Source organism: Zerene cesonia, chromosome 29 (assembly GCF_012273895.1).
Source record: "Zerene cesonia ecotype Mississippi chromosome 29, Zerene_cesonia_1.1, whole genome shotgun sequence".
Classification (NCBI taxonomy): Eukaryota; Metazoa; Arthropoda; class Insecta; order Lepidoptera; family Pieridae; genus Zerene; species Zerene cesonia.
In genome coordinates this window covers 1,205,066-1,229,868 of record NC_052130.1, presented here as the reverse complement: position 1 = coordinate 1,229,868, position 24,803 = coordinate 1,205,066, and the positions used below count along the sequence as shown (strand labels likewise).

At 37.1% G+C, this 24,803-nt stretch overlaps 3 protein-coding genes across 5 annotated transcripts in view; 1 reads left to right on the top strand and 2 right to left on the bottom strand.

Annotated features, from left to right (window-relative positions):
• LOC119837989 (erythroid differentiation-related factor 1) overlaps nt 1-4,862 on the bottom strand; it is a 13,926-nt gene extending 9,064 nt beyond the window's left edge. The window contains exons 1-8 of the mRNA XM_038363800.1: nt 4,702-4,862; nt 3,729-3,910; nt 2,955-3,063; nt 2,400-2,537; nt 2,076-2,208; nt 1,251-1,946; nt 845-996; nt 236-364 (exon numbers count right to left, since the gene is read on the bottom strand). Coding sequence (XP_038219728.1) covers nt 236-364; nt 845-996; nt 1,251-1,946; nt 2,076-2,208; nt 2,400-2,537; nt 2,955-3,063; nt 3,729-3,910; nt 4,702-4,743 — 1,581 coding nt within the window. The 5' untranslated portion in view covers nt 4,744-4,862. The remainder of the gene's footprint in view (nt 1-235; nt 365-844; nt 997-1,250; nt 1,947-2,075; nt 2,209-2,399; nt 2,538-2,954; nt 3,064-3,728; nt 3,911-4,701) is intronic.
• A 518-nt stretch (nt 4,863-5,380) lies between these two features.
• LOC119837939 (methionine--tRNA ligase, mitochondrial) lies at nt 5,381-13,858 on the top strand. Its single transcript, XM_038363733.1, has 10 exons — nt 5,381-5,691; nt 6,210-6,308; nt 6,878-7,059; nt 7,314-7,433; nt 8,243-8,351; nt 8,429-8,547; nt 9,827-9,978; nt 10,860-11,068; nt 11,391-11,603; nt 12,444-13,858. The coding sequence occupies exons 1-10, from the start codon at nt 5,607-5,609 to the stop codon at nt 12,848-12,850; spliced, it is 1,695 nt and encodes a 564-aa protein (XP_038219661.1). The 5' UTR covers nt 5,381-5,606; the 3' UTR covers nt 12,851-13,858.
• A 4,072-nt stretch (nt 13,859-17,930) lies between these two features.
• The window catches only part of LOC119837743 (G protein-coupled receptor kinase 2), a 48,779-nt gene continuing 41,906 nt past the window's right edge, over nt 17,931-24,803 (bottom strand). For 2 of the 3 annotated variants that reach the window (XM_038363471.1, XM_038363473.1), the window contains exons 6-14: nt 24,366-24,555; nt 23,418-23,550; nt 22,594-22,729; nt 22,078-22,218; nt 21,452-21,655; nt 20,585-20,768; nt 19,904-20,001; nt 19,210-19,320; nt 17,931-18,878 (exon numbers count right to left, since the gene is read on the bottom strand). In XM_038363471.1, the coding sequence (XP_038219399.1) occupies nt 19,222-19,320; nt 19,904-20,001; nt 20,585-20,768; nt 21,452-21,655; nt 22,078-22,218; nt 22,594-22,729; nt 23,418-23,550; nt 24,366-24,555 (1,185 nt within the window). In that variant the 3' untranslated portion in view covers nt 17,931-18,878; nt 19,210-19,221. Of the gene's footprint in view, nt 18,879-19,205; nt 19,321-19,903; nt 20,002-20,584; nt 20,769-21,451; nt 21,656-22,077; nt 22,219-22,593; nt 22,730-23,417; nt 23,551-24,365; nt 24,556-24,803 lie in introns of all 3 variants that reach the window. The other variant, XM_038363472.1, reaches the window with a different exon arrangement.

Genomic DNA, 24,803 nt, shown 5'->3' with positions numbered 1-24,803 from the left:
ACTAAATGAGCACTAAATTTTGAGATATAATTCGAGTGATTCTGCCGACTTGACCTTTCTAGCTTTACAGACGTAATAATAACGTTATACAATATTGCAACTTCAAACCAGGTTACCCCAGGTGTATTAGGATCTTTGCTTTTATTAATCTACAACACTGACACATTTCATAGTATATCTAGAATATCATTTAAAAAATAATTACACATTCAAAGGTATAGATTAAGAAACTCACTGTAGTATGATTTGTAGGTCTATGTCCAATATCCCTTAATGCTAAACCTCTGACTTGTAATGCGAGACGATCCTCGCTTGAAATGTCTTCTACGTTTTCATTGCTCTCATATGTTTCTTTTTCTTTCGCCTGAAATAGTACCTCTATAAGATATTCATTATCTACTATATAAAAATAAGTCGGGTTTTCCTTCCTGACGCTATAACTCCAGAACGCACGAACCGATTTCCACGGTGTTGCATTCGTTGGAAAGGTCTTGGGCGTCGTGAGGTTTATAGCAAAGAAAATTCCGGAAAAATTTCAACAGAAAAGCGGGAAAAACGAAGCCATCTGGTGGCGAAACGGAGTTCGCCGAGTTTGCTAGTTTCTGATATTTATTCCTTTTTGACTTTCGCCAATTAAGTTTATTATATTATTTTTTAAGTAATAATCATATAAGATTATTAATACATAATAAAACATAACATTGTCGCTTTCTGTGTAAAATAATTTTAAAGGTGATAATAAATTATTTTTAACAAAATTAAGTTTAAAACAGGGTAAAACCAAATAACAATATTTATATTTTTTATCATATGTTGTTATTTTTTTTACAAAGTTTAAACATACCTTTTCAGAATCATTTTCCTTTTGAATAGTTTCATCCTTTTCACTCATATTGTTGTGTTGCTCGCACGCTTCTCTATCGGAAGCGTTTTCAAAATTTTCCTTATAACTCTCAGCCTCGTAGTCAGATTCCTCGTCGGAATCTGAACTTTCATCTGTAAAAAAGTGCTTTATTGTTAAAAGTGAAGGATTTTTTTAACTTTGTTTAAAAATTAAGTAATCAAAATAGAAAACACTAAACATAGACTAAGTATTAAACGCACATAAAGAATCTTCACAATAATTCTAATAAAGGTATCATTAAGGGACTATTTTTCATATGGTTTCTTACATTTAATATGGCCTCACCGATAAATACTGTATATGGAAAGAATCCCTTACAAATTACCTTTTCATTTCTTTAACGTACCTTTAAACTCCGGATTCGCCGGATTAGTAGTAGCGGGCACATACAAATCAGACAACATGTAGTACGAAGACGCTATTATCTGCGGATACCGTTCCACCTTCAACAGTTGCACAACGTGTCCCAACAGTTGGCGAACATGTTTCGAGCGATTCATCAACCTCATGTTCCTGGCCACTCTGTATAGCAACATCGCCACTGGAGTTGTGAACGGATTGTCCATACTATCTGGACATAATGTGGTCAAGTCATACAACTTGACCACGTCGTCGTGGGGCCCTTTGAACAACCAGTAGGTATGCCCAGATTTCGTAGCGTTCGACTTCAGAAAGGACAGTATATTCTGCGCCACGTTTCTTATCACTTTCGGGGAGAATTTCGAATTTTCCATGTTCGGCAAGTCTTCTGTCTTCATTGGTTCGTACTTCTGGACTATTCCATCTAGATGGTAGCACATCAGGACTTCCGGGACGTTGCACATTAGGTTGTCTAGCCAATAGTCTATCCCGGTTAGTACGTTTATAGGTTCCCTGGCGTCCCGGAGACGTAAGGAGACGCAGGGTCGGTCCTTGTCGCCGAAAATGGGCAAATTACTACCAATTAACATGTGTATGTCCTCGAATGTCCATAGTACATTGCGATTGTACGCATTCTCTGCTGGTTCTTCTGGTCGAGTTTCGGGCTCGGGGAGAAATGGTCCTGGAATGTTATGGTTTATGTTACTTTTGTATAGGGAAGGTTTTACACGATACATTTTATTTGCATTAACATATGGTAAATTGAGGAAGGACATATGGGAGTATTTTTTTAGCAAGAACAAATACGCACCAGTTAAACACATGGGGGTATGGGGTAAAGTGGCTGGCAATGGTTGAGGCCGTTCCACCACGCTGTGGGACAAGAACTTATGCGTGAGCTGCAGCGAGCTGAGGCTCGGGGCGGGGGTAAGGGACATACGCTCCTGTGGACAAATACAAAATTAACCTTAAAAAATGAACTTAGTTCTGATCACTTCATGTATGCTTCACTAGTTTCAGTCGCGTTTTCACCCAGTAAAAAGTAATAGTTATAAAGATATAATTACACTCCAGTAAATCTTACATATTTAGGTCATTCACAAAAAAATTCTACATAAATTAAAACAAATCTTACCTTCTCAGACATAGTTTTCAAAATATTCTCATAGAAGAAATCCTTAAGCCACGACCACTCCGACTTCATCAGGTAATCGTAGACGTCGAAGTCATCAAGAAGCAGAGTGTTTTCCACTCTGTGCACCATCATGCTGACCTGGTAAATGGTTTATTTTTGAAATGACATATTAAAGAATTTGTTATGATTTACTTATTGCGCTTGCGTGTTAGTGCATATTTTTATAACATTGTATTGTAATTTAATGTCCACAATTGCACACACATGTAAGGCAAATTTTGGGACAGTCATAAAAATGTATTTTATTAGGCCACTAGTTTTCACTGTTCTACATTTTATAATGGAAATATTAATCTCAAATACTTCTTATCAAGAAAAATAGAAATAAGAGAAGAGTTAAGCTTGAAGAAGTTGAAGTGTGGAGTGAAAGAGAAGTAAAACCTTCCAAAGAGAAGTAAAACCTCAGATTATTACAGATGGATCCATAATAATCTAGGAAATCTGATTTATTCAAGGGAATTAACACCACTAGTCTACGATATTTTGTCTACTCACAGTTCCATTAGGCTGGTAGGGTAGCTTTAGTAATTTCTTGATGCATTCGGCGTCTGATATAACGTCCACCTCACCCACACAGTCTGGGAACATGTGTGCCATCCTGAAGCTACAATTACGGAAATCCATTTTCAAAAATAGTATTTGTTTATAGTATTGTATTGTGTATTAAAAATTATTTAATAAAAAGAATTCACAAATTCCATCAAAATTGATTCAGTCTTAATAAACAGTCAAACTTTAATAATAATCATAATATATAATAGATACAATACATTTCAGAAATTTTTAAAGAATAGATATAATTTGATCACAAGCCAGGACTCAAATCTACATTATTTTGCCAAACTTATGATCCCGCCTCAGCAATTTTGGTTTCTTGTGCCTAAGGGACACCCACGTTATCTATTGAGATGATTAACAACCATCTCAACAAATATAAAACACTAGCTGCGCCGTCTGTATTCCATAGGAATATTGAGATAAAAAGTTGCCTATATGTTATTCCAGTTGTCCAGCTGTCTATGTACCAAATTTCATTGAAGTCAGTTCAACAGTTTTTGCGTAAAAGAGCAACAAACACACACATCCTTACAAACTTTCGCATTTATAATATTAGTAGGATTTATTCAATGATTACAATATTGCATCAATGGATGTGATGTTTGTCATATTCAATTTTATAGCATTGAAATGTTTTATATATGACGATTTTTTATGCATTTTTTACATTTTCTTCATTCACTTCTAATCATAAACATTCAAAATTCAAACCTGGACAATCCTGTGCCTCTAGTCAAGATTTGTTTCAAGCCATATGTATCTATCCCTCCCCAGTTTGAGGGGGGGAGGTTGAGGTCAGTGTTACATTGCAGGCGGGCATAGCCCACAGGAGTTTGGAATGCAGTGAACTTCACCACAGCTGTTGATTTCACTCCAGGTGATGGGCTGCGGTCCTAGAAAGAAATGATAAACAGAATATAAAATCAGACTACAGCAAAATATGAAGAAGAAAAGGTGGTAAATGTTAAAACTATGTTAAGATTCAAAAGTGCTTCTGTCAAAAGTCTTATTTAATAAATAAAAGTTAGAGTTGGGACACCTTTAATAAAAGATATAAAATTTAATTTTGATAGAGCACATATGGAATATGATCAATTTATTATAGGCATAAACATATATTCTCTTATATCGTGCTGCAGCTTGTAAAACTGATTCACATTATGAAAAATGTTTTTCAAAACTTTTTAACCAGTAAAAGATGAATAAATAAATTTAAATAAGTAGTTGTTTATGGCTTCTCATACATTAAAAATAAACACACATGTCTTAGTAATGTACATTACAAGTTTCCCATGTCATACATACAAACAAAAGGATTTATAGAGCCTTTCAAATTTACTTAAAACTTAAGAAAACTACCAAATAATCAGTGCCCTGTACAGTAATTATTATAATTTATAGGTGCAAACAGGAAACAGTTGTATAACTTTCACAATATTTAAACTGGCGTCAGAAATGATATACTGCTCTTAATCCACAGCTGTTATTTACATCATAAATAAATATATTTTCGATATAATATCCATGTTATAATTATAATTAAACAGTAATATCAAAATATAAAAGCATGCTCGTGCTTTCAATATGCAAAAAAATGTGGAATTATTCTAGAAAATATACACTTTGCCGTTTTGTTATGCCGATTACCGTTTATCGGCGTAATGGTAGTAATGTTAGGTTATACCTTATTTCTTTTATATTCATTTTCACTATCGCATTCTTCCATTTTTCGCTTACTAAATAGCAGCTGGCTTATGATAAAAGTTATTTTTATAAAAATTGATTTATTATTTTATTTTTATCGAATACAGATCAAAATTGCGTTTAAACTGGCAGTGACAGATACTCATGTCAGTTGTCAGATGTCAACTTTAACAGGTATACCGTATGCATAGTCTGCGATAGTGTATAATATATGGTCTACGAGCGCGTTAATGCAAAAGTAGGAACATAACAAGTCAAATCAATGTAAATACTTGTATAGTATTAAGTTATCTGTGGTCTAAATCATTAACACTTATATCTATTCATGTTAACTTTTTTAATAGTACGTTATAGTGTAATAGTTATAGGATCTGCGTTCTCCCGTTATGATTTAAGTATATTTTTATAAAATTGACCATTGTCTTACTCATATCAAAGAAGAAAACTTGAACTTTTATAACATATAATCAATTAAGATCATTATATGCTTGTCGGTTTTTTTGTAGCAACGAGTTATTTTGTTTTGTGGAATTTGTAAGTTGTTTAGAGTATGAAGCTTGAGTTTTGACCACAGATTAAGAACTATTTACTCCGTGTTTTGACATACATAATTATATGTATAGTCCAGTCTATGGTATTGACTTTTAAATTGGGTATAAAAATATACAAATTATTTCTATTTCTAATAGGTACTTATCTACTGCGTTAACCTAAAATAAATTATGTACAGTATTTTATTGTAAACAATAACAAGATTTTTGAAATTATTCGGAAAGAATTCAGAAACGTATCAATATTTCATGGAAAAAAAATTTAATGAAAAGATAACCTATAAGTACAGAATTGAGAATATAAATCTTCGATGTATTATTATTGTTAATCAAGATGAGGATTTCAGCTCGATTGCTTTCTTCTGTAGTTCAAAGGAGACCTTTCTATGTTACTACACCTATATTTTATGTAAATGCCGGTAAGTTTTATTATAAAATCTTTACATTATGGAAATTAAGATACAGATCATGTCTTAGTTCCGACTATTCAATTCCAATCGGAATTAATATACTGAATAACAAAACAAATGGGCTTTACTCTAAGCTTTAGGCAGTAGGAAAAAAAAATTGTTTAAAAATGCAATAACTAGCTGCACCCTGCGGTTTCACCCGCGTAAGTCCGTATCCCGTGTAAATATCGGGATAAAAAGTTGCCTATGTGTTATTCCAGTTGTCCAGCTGTCTACATACCAAATTTTATTGCAATTGGTTCAGTAGTCTGCATGAAAGAGCAACAAACACTCGCACATCCTTACAAACTATCACATATAATATTAAGTAGGAAGTAGGAAGGATATTAGTAGGATAGGATAGGATAACATATATTATCAAAATTAATCATAGTAAAGGAACATTTAACTTAGCTCAATTCCCACTGGTTTATTTATTTATCAGACTGTTTTCATTACACTCAGCAATATTTTTGCATAATTTTCAGCACCTCATATCGGTCACTTGTACACAGCCGTAGTTGCAGATGCCATACAGCGATTTGAGAAGTTGACTAACCCAGATTGTAAAATTATATTTAGTACAGGTTTGTAATGTACTTTTTATTATCAGTATTTTTTATAAAAATTATAGGATTATTATATTTGCTGATTTTATACTCAAGTATGTTCTGAAAAGAATTTGTTAAAAAACAAAAATAAATATATAAATAAAGTAAACCGATTTCAAAACCCACAAATAAACAATCACAAGTGAAAAAATAAATTACTTTAAATATTTCAAATGCTCATGTAATAACTCATGCATTTGAAGTAGACACCAATTTTCAATTAATAACTTAGGAGTCATTACAAATTTTAGGCAATTTAAGTTGAATTCTTGCAATATTTAAATATTCTAAAAAATTATTCAAATATTGTACCTTAAAAAAATTTAGTTGAAATATCTTCAGTATATTTCCACATCACCACATAAACCTACCCTAGGTTTAACTACTTGCACAATAATGTTTCTGGTAGCCTATCTAATACTTTTTGACATAAAATTTCATAAATTTTATAATATTTACAATTAGTTCAACACAACATATCCAAAAGTTGATGTACAGGTATGTATACATAATGTGCAATCATAAAAAAAAAATATCCATTACAGGCACTGACGAACATGGCACTAAAATCCAACAAGCGGCAGCCAGAGCCAATCAGTCCCCACAAGACTACTGTGACGCTATGTCAAAAGAGTATAGAGATTTGTTCAAAGAATTTCATGTGGAGTATACAGACTTCGTGCGGACTACTGAGGAGAGGCATTTGAGGGCAGTTAAACATTTTTGGGTGAGATAAACAATTCATATAGGAAAAATGCATTGCGGATGTTATGACTGACTTTTACGTAATTAGCATATTAAAGACTATAAGTTCCGTTGTGCGTCAGCGGGACAGCCTATATAATGTCTGAGTATGTTATTGTCCTGTATCCATTCCCTTCCTTGTTCCTTGTTTTATGCGATGATTTTTTTAACCCGGGTCAACTGATGTGAATCCAGGTTGAAAGGCTAGTGATATAATAGAATAATTGTATTTTTCAGAAAGAATTAAAGGATCAAGACTATATATACAAGGCAAAATACTCTGGCTGGTACAGTGTAAACGACGAGGCGTTCGTGCCTGAGGCTCACACGAGAGAAGAAGTTACTGACGACGGTAAGGTGAGCCGGAAGATGGACGATGATTATGTGTTTGTTCAAATGAAATTATATAACTAGATGTTCGTTCCAGCCCTGCCCGGCTATGAAGATTCCTGTTTTACCCCAAGGGCGGCCTGACTGAGATAAAAAATATCCTATCACCCTGTCTGCATACCAAATTTCATCAATATCCATTCAATGGTTTCAGCGTGATTATATAGTATATAATCAGGCTATAGTTCTGTATTGCTTCAGACATCATTTGACCCACTTTAAACAGACAAATTTAATCCCAGCTTTTTATACTTATCAAGAATCTGTGTTAATAGTATAGTTTTATGAGTATAGCTTTTTATCCTCATTAGCATTTTATCCTGCTGAGGATAAAATGCCAATCAGGATAATTTACTAATTTCTTTACGTTTATTCTGTATACACAGCAAACGGACAATTTAATTGATTCTATCATTAAATCATATTTTTTTCAGTTTTTTAAACTGTCTGTATAATATTTAATTTCTAGTTTTATAGCATTGAAATGCTTTATAAATGAGAAATTTTGAAAGAATAGAAAAAATTTGATCACGAGGCAGGATTCGAACCTGCGTATCTTGCCTAACCGTAGCAACGCCTAGCCTCTCGGCCATCCGTGATCCTGCCACAGTAATCGAATTTCTTCTACTCTTTCGGTTTCATGTGCCTAAGGGGCACCCCACGCCATCTATTGAGATGATTAAGAACCATCACAACCAATTATTTATTATAATTATTTTATTGTATATATTATTATATTTATTTTATTGTTTGTATAATAATTATTTATTTTACAGGTGAGAGTGTCGGTAGAATCAGGAAACAAAGTGGAGTGGACCGAGGAGAACAATTACATGTTTCGGTTGAGTGCCTTCAAGACACACCTTAAGAATTGGCTGAAAACAGGTACCGCCCAGGGACGTTGGTCACCTTTATGTTGAATACTTATAACTATTTTTAAACTTTAAATTCTTGACCACCAGATGGCGTAGTTCAACCTGCAAAATTCCACAATCAACTCCAAGAGATGGTGGCAGACGATGTATACCTTCCAGACATCTCAGTCAGCAGACCTGCATCCAGGGTACACTGGGCTATTCGGGTATGGTGATTTTTGAAGAGGTTTATACCATTTACAGTTATTCCTAAAAGTATTATGTATTATATCTATATATATAAAATTCTCGTGTCACAGTTTTCGTTGCCATACTCCTCCGAAACGGCTTGACCGATTCCTCTGAAATTTGGTAAGCATATTGGGTAGGTCTGAGAATCGGCCAACATCTATTTTTTATCCCGATATTCCTACGGGATACGGACTTACGCGGGTGAAACCGCGGGGCGCAGCTAGTAAATTATATAGAAGTTTTTATTTGATTGAACTCAAAAAGCAAGTAACAAAAATGTCGATCGACTTAGTGCATTGTCAATTGTCATAGGGCAAATGGTATCCGAACTGATGGTTCACCTGATGGTAAGCGACTACCACCACACATGAACAGAGCAGAGGTAGTGCCTCTGCTGATGCGCTGCCCGCTTTTAAGGAAGGGATAAGGAATGGTTTGATGACGGAAGAGAAGGAATGGACTGGGAAGAGTGAGTATCTCTTTGCAAACTAGGTGTTCTCTTCGTCCGTGGGACATATATAGCATATGTCACTCAGTGAAGTTGTTGAACCTTGTTAATGGTGAAACAATTTTTTTAAATAATAATATTTAAAAAATATGTATGTTTGTAATGTTTTCAGACAATCACTACTTAGTATGTACAAAAATACAAATGTGAAATGTGACGTGAATCTTCATAATAGTCATTAAGATAGAGCTATTTCTAACTAGATTTTGTCCGCGGCTTCGCTCGCGTAAAGTTGGGTGCAGTTTAATAGATGTTGTTATTATACGTATAAAGTAAAAGCAGTGGTGGTTCAGTGGTGAAGACCTCGGACTTAAAATCGACAAGTCGGGGTTCGAAACCAGGCGAGCGTGTGCAGGGAATAAATTTATTTTTCAATTTGTCTGCGCATGTGTAACATCATCACTGTTCAAAACGGTGAAGGAAAACATCGTGAGAAAACCAGCATGTCCAAGAGTTAATAGTTCGAAGACATGTGACATCTATGAAACCGCACTTGGCTAGCGTGGTAGATTATGGCCTGAACCCTCATAGGAGGACTGTGTCCCAGCTGTGGGAACATATTTGGGCTGATGATGATGATGATGATGATGATGATGAAGATACGTATAAAATTTCCTCTTGAATCACTATTTTAAAAAAGAACCATCCGGCTTAAAGATTGAAGCATACATAGAGGTATAGGGACAGAGAGAGAAACGGACTTTTTATACTATGTAGTTACTAGATTCTCTCCGATTGTCCTCAAGGTACCGGACGACGAAGAACAAAGCATATACGTGTGGCTCGACGCGCTGGTGAACTACCTCACCGTCTGCGGGTACCCTGATGATGAGCTGATGAAGAGCAGAGGCAGACCCTGGCCGGCTGACGTGCATGTGGTCGGCAAGGATATCATGAAGTGAGTGGGTGGATTAGTTGTTGGTTGGTTGTTAAGTGAGTGGGTTTATCTTATTGGATCATGAAGTGAGTGTAAGTTACTTTTGGATCTCGTTTGATCGTTAAGTGAGTGAGTGTTGAGTGAGTTCCTATCTCAATCGGTCTATGTGTTTGTGTTTGAGTTGGTTTTATATATCCACGGATAGTTGAGTGAGTGGGTTTCATATACCATTCAACGATTTTTGATCCAATTTTTACTGTTATTAAAAAGTTCTCGAATGATACATATGCGTGCAAAGAAATCGAATAAATTAGATTTTTTTTTATTTTCATCGCTTTCTAATTCTATAGTATATACTAGGTAACTGATGTCTTAAATCTTGGAAAGTAATAATATAGGGCTATATAAAAAAGAGACATTTCGTTTCTGACAATTTATTTTTCTTTTGTATGTGTTACCAATTTTTAATTTTAATAGATCATGTATCCAAAATACATAGACCATAAAAATGGAGATCCGGTGCTCTTCATTCTTCATTATCCACCGGTTCATTGTTCATCATATTGATTTTTTCTATATTTTTAAAGAACAGTTTGTTTTCGCATTGTTTTTTCTGTAAGAATTTGCAAAACAACAATTATTATCGAGCTTAGCACGCCACCGGCGGGACATCCCGTACGTGGGTATTAGGTTTGGGTTTACTTGGGTATTTTTGTTACGGAATTTCTCGATTCGATCGACGCGCACGATACCCGCCGTATAAGCTATGTGAGAGTTAAAAATGAACATAGAATATACAGAGATATAACCCTCATAGGAGGGCTGTGTCCCAGCAGTGGGAACATATATGGGCTGATGATGATGATGATGATGATGATGATAGAATATACATATATCGGCAGGTTCCACGGCATCTACTGGCCGGCGTTCCTGATGGCGGCGCGGCGGGCGGCGCCGCGCGCGCTGCTGGTGCACGCGCACTGGACGGCGCGCGGCGCCAAGATGTCCAAGAGCGCCGGCAACGCGGCGCGGCCGCGCGACGCGCCGCCCGCCGCCGCGCGCGCGCTGCGCTACCTGCTGCTGCGGGAGGCCACGCTCGCCGATGATGCGAGTGAGTATCTGCTAACCGACTACAAAAAAAGGTGTTTTATAGATTTGCTTGTCTTTTTGTTTGGATTTGTGACAACATGAGTATGTGCTGGGTGGATCAACTTTTTTTTTTGTTTTTGATAGCTCGTTATTGCCTGTAAATTTGGTCTAATTCTGACTCGAAGGCAGACCGCCTTCAGTTGCTTCTTATAGCTAATATCATTAATTGTACTTTAAAGATAAACCAAAGTGTGTATGAAATGTAATTATAATTAAAATATAATATATAAGTAAACAAGCTCGTTCCCCCGCCACTAACCTAACCGCCGGCCGGCGTTCCCCAGACTACAGCGAAACGAAGCTGATAAACACGGCGAACTCGGAGCTGGCGGACACGCTGGGCAACCTGGCCAGCCGCAGCACGGGCGCCGCGCTCAACCCGCGCGCCGAGTTCCCCGCGCTGCCCGACCCGCACGCAGCCGGCGCCGCGCAGCTGGCACGCTGCCGCAGCCTGCAGCCCACGCAGGCGCTCATGCGCGAGCTCGAGTTGCTGCCCGGTTAGTATAGACCAAAACACAATTTCACTAAAACAAATAGTATTTAGTGAAATTGTGTCTTCGATTGGGTAAAATTATGCTCCTCTTGCGGTGTGGCCAGATGTAACCCACTATGCTGCCTATGCACAAACTCAAGACGTTGCCGGGTCAGTCTACTTTTAAATGAAATTGTTTTTTTTAATTAAAAGAAAATTGTGTTCTTAGGTTTTTCAACGAGGCGAAAGATATAGTTCTTAGAAGAGTTTAATTATTGTAAAATGTTTTTTCAATGAAGATTAAATTATGTTCTTCTAATGTTTTTCAACGAGGAGAAAAATATAGCCCTTAGTAGAGTTTAATCATTGTAAAATTAAAAACAAAACTGGTTTGTACCTTTCTTCTTCCTCAAATGTATTTAATCTGTGAAATGCAAGTCTGTTGCAGATATTGTATGATATGGAAATTGCACCGACCATTGGACTGACAAAAAAAAATTCCAACTATCAACTTATATCTTCAAATAACATCTACCAAATGCAATGTGATGCCTTACGTTATAAAGTGATGTCCCGTGTACCCTAGTGGGTATGGGCCAGATGATGTACATCTGTTTCACTGATCAATTTTCTTTAGGGACAAGTAGGTGATCAGCCTTCTGTGTCCTGCCAGAACGAGACCCTTTTTTTTTTTGTTCATCCCCGCCGGGAATTGAACCCAGGACCCCTCGGTTCTACGCTCACGCGTTAACCACTGTACCAAGGACCTGTACTTACTGTACCTGTCCTTACGCTATAATAAATTAAAAATCCATTATCCTCCTTAAAAGCTTAGTTCTAAGTGATATTATTCTCTACATTTCAGAGATATGCCACAAACACTACACAAACTACCAGTTCTACAAAGCGGTGGACGCAGTCATACGTGTGTTACACCTGGCCAATCTGTTCTTCGAGACCCTAAAGCCGTGGGAGTTGAAGAAGAAACCGGAATGCCAGAAAGAATTGGACGTTGTCTTGCACATAACGCTGGAAACCCTGAGAATCTGCTCAATTATTTTACAACCGATCGTTCCAGATATAGCGAAGATGGTTCTAGATAGATTGCTGATTCCAGAGAACGCAAGGAATTGGAACGACTGCGAAGTACCCTCGTGGAATTTAAAAGATGCTGTACATGAGACCAAGAAGATTCAGAGTGGGAAGTTTGTTTTGTTTCCAAGGGTATATGTGGATAAGGGGGAGAGGAAGGCTAGTGCCAAGACTGGTTAATTTATGTAATAATTGTATAAATAGAATCTAACTGTTATTATTTTTGATGATGCAAGAAGTATTGCCTTTACATAAGTTTCGGTTAAAATGATGTCTTTCAGGTACATTAGAAAATGTCGATGTAAGATAATGGTTCAGAAAACGGTGTTTTAAATTTAAAAATACGTATTGAGTGTTCATTCATTTTTATATACTGGGTCCTCTATCTTGGACATTTCTTTAAATGTTAAACGTAAACTCGATGGTTTTGTAGAATGTAAATAGAGATGTGCCTTAATTTAGTTACAATGTTTAATGTATATATTATATTGTTTATGTGTGTGTAAATTTGTTTGAAACGTAAGTTTTAAATGCTATTTAAAGGTTGATTGCGAATAAAATAATAAATCGGTCAAGTGTGAGTCGGACTCCCGACACTGAAAGTTCCTTACAAACTAAAGTGGAAATGCAAAAAAAATTGGTCACGCACCCAATTTATGACCGTGTCGACCTTAACCTCGATTTTTTATTATTTGTTTTTAAATCGACAGCAGAAATACATCGTCTCTGAATTTCAACTATCTTACTATCACCATTCGTGAGACAGGACTGCCTGGTGACAGACGGACGGGCAGACATTCAGACAATGGACAATGAAGGTTTTGCCTATTGGGTACGGAACCCTAAAATAAGATAGGTAACAAAATGTAAATAGTAGTTGTAGTTAGTCAACAAATGTGATGTCTCAGTTTCCCGATGTTTTCTTTGGTTTTTCTATCGGTTAATATGATAAATATTGTTTTTTTAACGTGATACATTAAAAACGTCAATTTTCCATTTTGGACTTTATTAGGAAATACATAACACGTAAGACGAAAATCTAATATTTTATTATATATCTTTCGGTTAAACTTCATATCTTTGTTATAAATTATACGCATGTAAAGTAAATGAGGTGGCGTTTATCTCGACAGTTAAGTAGCGTGTAGGAATGTTGAATATGCCCATTTGATCATATGAATAAAATATTTGAATTGAAAAAATTTATTTCTTTTGCTCATCTCAATTTTATTTACCTCTTCATACCTACCTACCTTTCAAATGGAGGCCCGTATCCTTTTCCTTCCCCTTCCCAGTCCTTTCCTTTATTCCTCTCGCCAATCCTTCCTTAATCCCTTCCCAATTTAAAGTCGGCAATCCATTTGTAGAGGCGTAAGGTCTGCAATGTATCTTATGCCTCTCCAAATGCTCATGGGCGGTGGTAGCGCTTACCATCAGGCGTCCCACCAGCTCCATTGCCGACTGTGACATAAAAAAAAACATAAAAAAAAAAAAATAATTTTCTATCAATTCCTGAAATATCAGATCGTGACACTTGTTCTTTGATTCCATAAAAAGAAGTTTTCTAAAAGCGTTTTTGCGGTCGACACAGCCAAAACTTTAGAAAAAGTTCGAATTTATACAAGTTTCATAACAGTCGGTTCAGAAATTCTTAAGACAAGTGATATCAAAATAGGTGCCATTTAGAGTTGTGGCGTGTAAAGAAAAATATGTTAGATAAAAATAAAACAAAATGTTAATCGGAGTCAATTTATTTATGAATACGCTTATTAAATAATATTTGCATCAAAATACTGCAATAACGACTAACAGTATCAAGAAGCTAAGTTTACAATCCACTAACACGCTACTTGCTCTTGACATTCATCTTCCATAACCTAAAATAGACCTTTTTCCGAAAGCGATCAAATAAATTCCTTATTACCTTCAAAATAAGGTCTAAATTACATGACAGACGTGTGCCGCAGCGTTCGTCGCTTTACACCAAAACCGGCCCTTATAAAGTACAAAATAATATCTTAATACATTTAGTCGAAATGCATTCGTGAGTATGACACAGGTATGACACACCGTGCGTGTAACGGAACGTTATTTATTGTCTGTGCAAAACAGAAATTTAAAAAATTCTTCAAAAGTACAAATGCTAATGAACTATTGACATAAAAAATAACATATTATAAAATAACGTCCCGTCGCCCGCACGCGATATAACAAATAAATTCATACAAAAATTAGCGACGATTGCATTGTAAATGCTCAAAACCGGCGCGAACGAGTCCCTTTGGCGCTGGTTACAAACAGACAGCGAAATTTAATTCCAAATTTACCATAGACAATATTCGACAAATATCCCCTCCTGCGTATCTATGGAGCTGTCAACTGCTCATTACGCTCGCAATGCACCCTACAAAAGTTTTACTCGCACCATTTAGTCCAAAAACTATTACATTTCGCTGTCTGTCACGTGAAAAACAACTTGTTAACGCGACATTACTCTCTGTTCTCCAAAACGCGACTGACATATTACGCAACTGCTCTTACGCTCCTAGCGTATGATTATTCGAATGGACCTTAGGAAAAAAACCTTCGTAACGTGATCAAAACGAGTCCGAATTAGGAACGATGGCGGTCTAGTCGATATAACACTAATTCATATCACTTTACATATAATCTAAATCTATGGTGGTTTGAGCTGTGGAATGGACAAGCAGTCGAATGGAGGAAACGCTCAGCCTTATTTGTGCGATATCAACTGATTAATATCCATCGTTTGTTATTTACCTGTGCATTTGATAACGCTATAATAATTACAATAATACATTGCTTTAGGACGAAAAATAAATTCAACTGTATGAGAAGTTTGAGTCACTAGCCAAAATTCTGTCTCTGCTTTGTTATTATATAAAATCAGAAAAGACACGTTGAAAAGTATTTTTACGCATTTTCACGTAGTTTCAGTATTTTTCACGTTTATCAATTCATTCGAGTTATTTTTACAGCGTTATTAAACACAAATCCTACATTACTGATCCTGATAGTTTTAGGCAAAGACAAATCCTCATAAACCATTAGGACCAGACGATAACGTCCAAAGAACTTTGCAAACATTTCGAAACAATGTTTCAATGATTTCTCCTTAATATTACACAGACTTATAACATTATAGATTTCAATTGACATCTATAACATTACAAGGAATAAAACATGTTCTTACAACAGCGAACGCCAAGACATTAGGCATTAAAAATCGTAAATACCATAAAAGTACACATCAAAATGCATAATACTTACGCTAATACAATATTGAAGTTCAAACGACAATTTACAAAATGGCGTCAATGTATCCCCGAATGCTCGACTGCCATTCAAATTAAGATACATTTATAATTCGACGTGTTTACGACGTGAGAGTGTCTCGGTTTTATTTTATAAACAAATTAATTCACAGTAAATCCAATTTTGATTCATACTTTTTACTGACGATTGAATGTCTTGTTATAACTATAAAATAAACGTCAAAATTCAATAATCCGCAATTAAAGTAATTGCTGTAACAACATTATCACTGTTACGGAATATTTAATTACTATATTTAATATTTTATCCTGACAGAAAACGACGCAGTCTCATGTTGAATGTTTTATTACAAAATCTATACAAATTTAAAGATTTGGCATTTGAAACACTCTCGGACAAGTCACAACTAGAATATAAAAAAGTGAATCATTAAATACTTCAACAGATAACAAATATACACACCAAATACAAAAAACGTTTAGTTACAGAATCAACCATTTCGATTCTAAATTATTGCTCGATTCATACTTTAGAAATTTGCTCCTTTAAAAAATATAATTGCATTGTACTAGATTATTATGTCATTCTATATTATCCCGCGACCAGAGACTATACTCTCGCGTTTGTAGTCTATACCCCTAACGCTTTATTTGTTGACGACCGCAGACTAAACCTTCTAAATTCAAAAAGCCGTTTGCTACGTTTCCATACGCGCTAATTCCTAAAGACGTCGCTAATTCATCTTTTACAAGCGATTAAACGCGGTTACTTTAAATCATTCGAACGTTAGTGCAATAATCGAATTTATATGCATTCGCGTTTTAATTTCGTATTGGGAACTCTGCTTTAAATTGGATAAGATTCTTTTGTTGTTACAAAATTCTATTTTTCGCGAATTTATAGCTGTATCTTCACTTAAGACATCAATTGCTGCATTATTATTACACAATTTGAGGTTTACATAAGTGGGAGTCCTTTGTATTACAGATATTCAAAGTCAATTTCAATAAGTATTAATAAAATTATTATTTTATCTGGCGAGTGTATCTTCGCTGCATATGCATTTAGTCTTTATTCCTTTGTATATAAAGTCGATTATCGCAACTCAATCTAGCCCCGAGCTAAACATACAGAGATGACAAAACATTTCAACAACATTCGCACAACCTCACATTCACGAAGCTTCTACGCTCGCCTATTATATTCAATAAAAATATCATACTTGTAAAAATAAATAAATAATATCGATTCGTCCAAAGTTCATACGCCGTAAAGAATACAATTTTTTTTATTAAAAAAAATCTCTCGAAATTCCTGTGTTAAAGATTCCTCAAAACTCTTTATAATCGATACGATGAAAATGGACCGACAAAAAACAGTTTGAAAATTATCAAAAAAAAAAAAAAAATAGGGTAGCTTAAAAACTAAATTGTTCATGATTGTTCTGCGTATTACAACAATTGGCGTACTATATAAAAACTTACAATCGCCCATTAGAAGCTCGTCAAACAATGTCCGAGCGGCGTTGCGTAAAACATTAATTTAAATTTACACCTTATTTCGTGGCAGTAAAGTTCAAAGTCCATTGTATCGCATACTAGAAAACTCTGCCTAATTCACGCATAGGCAGAGTTTTGCTGCAGCCAATTTTTGAGCGAGAGTCTGGTTTTATATCGTGCGTCAATGATTACAACGTACATTAGTATTATTGGATAAAAAAAAGCTTAAATTCGTTTGAACTTTATCATCAAGGTGACGAATTGTGCATTATAAAATCAGTATTAACTTCAACAACCCATCGGCATATTATTCAAAACTTAAATTTAAATATATGTTAATTCAACTGGACATTCTTGGAAGCGCGTATACCCATGATTGAAATGTACGAATGAATGAATTCTAATATTCTACCCAATGCATATAGGTTTTGAAAAAAACCATAAACATTGTTTTTTTTTTTTGAGAATGATTAGTCGTCATAATTGTCCTTAAACACATATTCGCTTTATTATCCAATAATATTAACGTATTCTATTAATAATATTATTTACAATCTGCTTGAGTGAGAAATGCATAGCATCACATGTGTGTATTGAAAGGGTTTCAATGTAGGTAAGTCCTGTTTTTCACGATAATAAACTTTTAAAATAATATTTAAAAAATAAACATGATTTTAAATTGTATACTATTAAACCATGAAAAACATTATTCACATTTTTTTTTAATTCAGTTCAAATACCGTAAAAACTTCAACAAAATTAAACTTTTACATTCCTACCCATTTCTCACATAACTGGTTATGCTTTCGTACTTTGAAGATTAAAAGACGACTAATAGAAATTGCCGCCAAAATCTTTTCCACTATTTGATACAAAAAAAATACGAAAAATTGTTCTATCTGTGCGTATTTCATTCTATTTCCTTTTCGACTATACAATATAAATAATCTATAACACCAAATCTCATTTACATTCTGAAGTACTATGTTGCGCTATACATTTGTAAAAATAATAATTGACACATCGTTTAATGTTAAAAAATAATACACGCGATGAAAACAGATTAAAAAAAATACTTTAACACATACAGAGGTAACATTTGCTAGATAATTGTAACGCTTATACAGATAGTAATAGTGGCGATTTTCACTTGTGCTTTGTGTATCGTATTACGTATAATGCTCTGTATGACTGTGACACGAAATGGCCAAACGAATGGAACGCTAATTTTAAAATTTGAATTTTTCTAATTTCGAACACATATAAATTGTTCAACAGATTAAATATTCATAACATTAATTGAAAATATGGGACTACGTTTAATGTCTATAAAATTATACGTCATTTGGATGTCACAGTGCACACCAACAAATGTATTATTTACCCAAAATAAAATGTGCGTTTTTGTCCAACTGAAACAATACAATTTTTTAATTACATTAAAAAGCATTAAGTTATGTATGGGTGAAATTTTAAAGATTAAATTATTTTTCCATTGATACATTTATTAATATTAAAAATTCGAAAGCGTGTTTGTCTATCTGTTCTCGCGTCTCTTAATCCCTTTCCGATTTAAAGTCGGCAATTCAGTTGTAGTGGCGTAAGGTCTGCAATCGACCTTCCGCCTCTCCAAATGCTCATGGGCGGCGGTAGCGCTCACCATCAGGCGACCCACCGGCTCCACAGCCAACATATACTTATAGTATGTTAATCATTATAAATAAAAATGTCAGCGGTACCCACGGTCGGCGGCGGTCAGCTGGCGTCGGGCGGCGGCGAGGCGGGCTGCAGCAGGTGCGCCGGCACCGCCACGGGCCGCAGCCGCGCCGACACCTTCTTCTGCGGGCACAGCACCTGCGGCCCACGCGACACCAACTCTCTCAATTACATTCCATTTTCAAACTATACTTATAAGGAATAGATAAAGAATAGAAAAAAAAAAAAATGGTAATGAAGTGGGATTTGAACCCGCGTCTTTTTGCCAAACCGTAGCAACGCCCAGCCATTTAACAATGTTTCATATTGGTTGACATTGTTGTTATTTCACTTAACAGTGTTAGTTACTTACACATGTTTACTTTGTGTTAGTTACACTTAGTGTGAACAAGTACACATATGCCGGGTGTTTCGCAGATGCTACACTATGGCTCAATGGTACTTTCAGTTATGCAAACGCTGATTACGGTAAAAAATACTTAAACAACAAAATTTCTCGTTTATATTTTCCTTAAAATCTATGGTAATATCGCTAGGTTCGTATATCCAGTTTTAATTCCTAGGTATATCCAGTTAGAGGGGTGTACACACACAGTTTTAAGAATTCATCTAATAGAGGAAAAAATACATCGAGAATTTTCTATGTATTTGTAACGTAATCAGCGTGCGCCCCCCCCCCCCCCCCCCCCCCCCCCCCCCCCCCCCCCCCCCCCGTGCGCACCTTGGCGGCGAAGTGGAAGCAGCCGGTGTCCTCTGCGGCGGTGTCGGGCGCCGCGTCCAGCTGCAGGTCGCTGCTGCGCGCCTCCGTGCCGCTCTCGTCTGGTCGATATACGTGGTAATATTATAATATTATTAAATTTCATTGTATGATTAAATACAATTTACAAAGTCACTTATTTTTTGACATAATGATTTAAAATAATTGCAGTATTTTTAAGTTACTGTACTGTTTATTTTATTTAAACCAAAACTAAAATGAAAAAGTTACAGTAGCCATATTTTTTTTAATCATACTATAGTCATACATTTTTTCTTATGTTTGTCTTGGCATTAATGTAAATGTCTTAGAAATAAGAGATTTCAGCACTATTCGGTATCTGGTCGATATTCATACAATTCTATCTGTCGTAGTACTAAGACAGCCAGGCTTCTTGATTCGCGGATCAGTCATGAAAATCATAATTTACAAATATGCGCATTTTATGAATAGGGCTCTTTATCTCTCTGATAAAATGAATAATTTGAGACTTACTGAGATGATGCGTTTGTAAGCCAACATAAATAAATAAATACGATTCGATCCAAATTATCGTATGCCCTATATTTTCAAATAAAGCGTTACGCCAGGGGATGGACACGGGGCCCGTGTCGGGGCCCTAAGGCCAAGCCACATCGCACTCACCCTTAGCGAACACGTTGAGCTCCGCGAAGCAGCCGGTCTCGATCATCTCGCTCTGCCAGGGGATGGACACGGAGCCGGTGTTGAACTTGCCGTAGAACGTGTCGTCGCCGGCGTCCAGGTTCACGCCCTTCACGGTCGAGAACTGCTCTATGTCGAGCACGTCCTTCGCGTATACCGCGTGCGGCTGGAATTGCACACGGAAAGTTAAGTCGCTGGGCTAATCACAGGCAATTTTAAATTTAAAAATCTAGTTGAATTTAATTCGATCGAAATATCGATCGTTTCTGATTTTAAACCGTATCATGTGTCTATTTGAAAGATCGGTATATGAATAACTACTGTGTAAAAGGGTAAAAATTTATTATTTTGTTGAATTTAAGAAGTGAATTAATTAAACACATTGGACAGTAACAGTGGAATGAATTGGACCTTGTAAAAGGTAATTTTTCTGCTATTGGAATAATACGAATGCATTTAAACATTTTGCATGCAATAATAGAAGTGCATGCTAGAGAAACTGGAAACCAAAAATAATTTAAGTTAAAAGAAAAAGGAGAAGCAAAGTTTGTTCTTGCTTGTCTTTACGTGTACGTGCTTATGCGTATCTCTGGCGGTTGCACGTGTACGGGTTATTGTGTACGTGAATGTGTCCGCCGGAGGCGTTGCTCGCCCGTCTGAGTTGTGGCATGCTTGACGTGTGTGTGCGTGTGTGTGTTCGGTGCGGGTGCGTGTGCGTGTGTGTGCTCGGTGCGGGTGCGGGTGCGTGTGCGTGTGCGTGTGCGTGTGTGCGTGTGCGTGTACGTGTGCGTGTGCGTGTGCGCGTGTGCGTGTGCGTGTGCGTGTGTATACGCGTGCGGCGCGACTCACGTCGGGCACGAAGGGCGCGTCCACCATGCCGGCCTCGAGGCGCGCCCAGTTGAGGCGCGCGAAGAAGCGGTGCGCCTTGACGTGCGCGGCGCCGCGCCGGCCCGCGCCGCCGCCCAGCCGCGCGCCGCCGCTCTTGGCGAGCAGCGCGCCGCACAGCGAGCGCGCGCACTCGCTGAACTTGCTCGAGTACTTCTCCGGCTCGTGCTGGCGGACACTCGTTTGTTGCGTCATTTATTCATTCAAATATTCATCTACGAGCGCTTTTGTCGTAGCCGATTTAAGCAATCAATAGGCGGTCAAATTTGGGTCATATCTGAACACCCTTTTAAGTATGGGTTTCGACCACGCTTCGACCGGCATTGGGGCAGCTCGCACCGGAGAAGGAGCTGCTGTGTATCGATCGGTGAATGGAGGAGCACGAGGCTCTTATCCAATCCCTTACCCAAGTCCCTTATCCAGCAAAGTTGGCAGACCATACGAGCATACAATTTCTGCAAATGTTTATGAGCGATGCTGGTCGCTTACCATCAGGCGACCCACCAGCTCCTTTGCCAACTACCAAAAACCAAAAGTCTAATTATGTATAACGAATGAAAGTACCGTACATAAACACTTCACTCCCTCACCTTCACCCTCCTGTCCACCTCCTCCCGCTTGACCTTCTCCTTGCGCGCGCGGAAGGGCGCCCGGCCCTCGATCATCTCGTACACGAGGCACCCGAACGAGAACCAGTCCGGGCTGAACGTGTAGCGCTCGTTGTCTATCACCTGACCGTTGATTCCATGTTAATTGGGTATGAAAATAAAACATAGACTCGGATAAGATTAAAATGTGAAAAACTGAAATAGTGGCAACATTGAAAACTTGTTTTAGAGGTTAATGATTTTTTTTTTATGAATCTGGAATTTGTTAACAAAGCAAATAATAAACTTTATATAAAACACAATAACGTCTCAAGCACTTCACTTCATACATCCAATTATGAACATTAAGTCGAACACAATAAGGTCACAACATACCCAATACTAATAAACCCACACACCGCACAATAACGTCAGAAGCACCTCACCCCACACATAAGCAATTATCACCCTTACGCCCCACACAACAAGGTCGCGTGTCGCGTGTCGCGTGTCGCTCACCTCGGGCGCCATGTAGCCCACGGTGCCGACGCGGCCGCGCACGGAGCCGCCCTCGGGCACGTCCACGGCCAGCCCGAGGTCGGAGATGCGGACGTGGCCCGCGTCGTCTAGCAGAATGTTCTCTGGCTTGCAGTCACTGAAAGATACCATTTTATATGTTTACTTATTGTATTTATACAATAACTAGCCGCACGCCCCGGCCCCACCTGGGTAGTTATTTATTGCTATTTAAGTTGGATCAAATTGCACCTGGTGTGCGAACTTGATTAAAATCGGTTGAGCAGTTTAGGAGATCATAGCGGACAAATAACGTGACACGTAATTTATATATATTAAGATATGTAATGTGACGTTTTCTTGAACATATTTTATATGATTTTATTCATGTTTCACATAACAATATATGCAGTTATACTAAGTTACAAAAGCCTAACTGTGTAAGAGCATTCAAGTGTCGCTTTTAAAAGCTTCGTTTGCATGTTTGTCTGCAAACCCACTATCTACTTTGACATAAGTTAAATTTGCAGATCCTTGATAAGTGTACAAAGTTTGAATGATACTTTGTGACAAAACTAGGATCGCCAGGATCAATTAAATACCTTACATATACTCCATATACAAGAGCATGTCAAATCAGTTGATTCTATCATTAAAGCGTTTTGTTTTTTTACTTCTTTGAAACTATTTATAATATAATTTCATCTTTTGTTCTGTAACGTATTTTCTAAATAAGATGCTATCCCTTCCCTCTCTCTATCTCTATCACTCTCCATCTCTATCTCTCTTTGTCTCTATCTGTATCTCTCTCTCCCGCTCGCACTCACCGGTACACGATGCCCATCTTGTGCAGGTGCTCGAGGCCGCAGGCGACCTGCGCCGCGTAGAAGCGCGCGCGCTCGAGGCCGAGCCCGCTCTCCGCGCCGCACATGTTGTATATGTGGAACTTGAGGTCGCCGCCTGCTCACATCCGTAATGGGGTCAAATATTTTATAATACTAGAGCTATGAAGCAAGGAAGGTGGAAATCCTCCATCGAAAAGGGGAGGATCCTCGATCAGTCTTCACGACTGTTCAGCTTGTAAGACCCCAATTGTATGATGTCGGAGAGTTGTATATATAAATCGAACCCGTAGTTCCTGAGATTAGCGCGTTTAAACAAACAAATTCTCCAGCTTTATAATATTAGTGTGGATTATGTTTTATTTGTACAATGTACAGTCCAAGAATTGATAAATTCAAGTAACATATGTTCAGTTACACATTTTCAGGCAACTGTTTTAGGAACAACAAAATATTGGTTTCTCTTTTTTTTTCTTTTACGGTAAGTATAACACTGTACCTTTCAGAGGAGCGCCTTAGCAATTTTGTTGAAATTAAAGAAATTTGTGACACTTAATTATATAATTAAGTGTCACAAATTTCATGAATTTATACATATTTCCTGATAATTTTTATAGATAAGCCATGCCTGTATCAATATAGCAAAACCATTGATTCACTAACATTCAGAAACAAATTCTATTCGGACAAACAAACAAAAGTCAATTGTATTTTATTTTATTTAAGATTTTTTTTTTCTCCCCAATACCAGCAAAACAGGCGATACGCTTAGTGTTGGGAGATCACTGCCAACCGCCGGCCAGAAACAATTACATTGCGATCGTCTTGCCGGCGTTTAATTTAACTAAAACATTCGAATTATTGTTATCATTATTATGAAAGTATTTCTATCTCTCTATTTCTATTTCTATTTCTATTCATAAAGAAACTGACCGTTCATAATGGTGAGAACGAGACAGAGCGCGTCCTTCGTCTCGTACGCGTAGGCGAGGTTGACGACGAACCGCGAGTTGATCCGCTGCAGGATCTGCTTCTCGATCAGCACCATCGCCTCGCCCTTGCGCTTCTTGATCCGCTTCTTCTCCAGCTTCTTGCACGCGTACATCTTGCCGGTGGCGCGCACCTGCGGGGCAAGTTATTGCACGATTGAGTTTGAAAGAGAGAGAGAGAAAGAGAGAATTGTCTCACCTGCTCTTATACAGAGTATACCAAAGGAATTATTTAATCCTAGCAATCCTTATAAGGATATTAAGATAAACTCATGAAATTATTGCATATTCGCCGATCTTTGATAAATTTCACCAGCTCGCACCGTGGAAGTACCATCCCAACAGAAATGCAAATAGCATGTATATGGTAGTCGAGCACGCT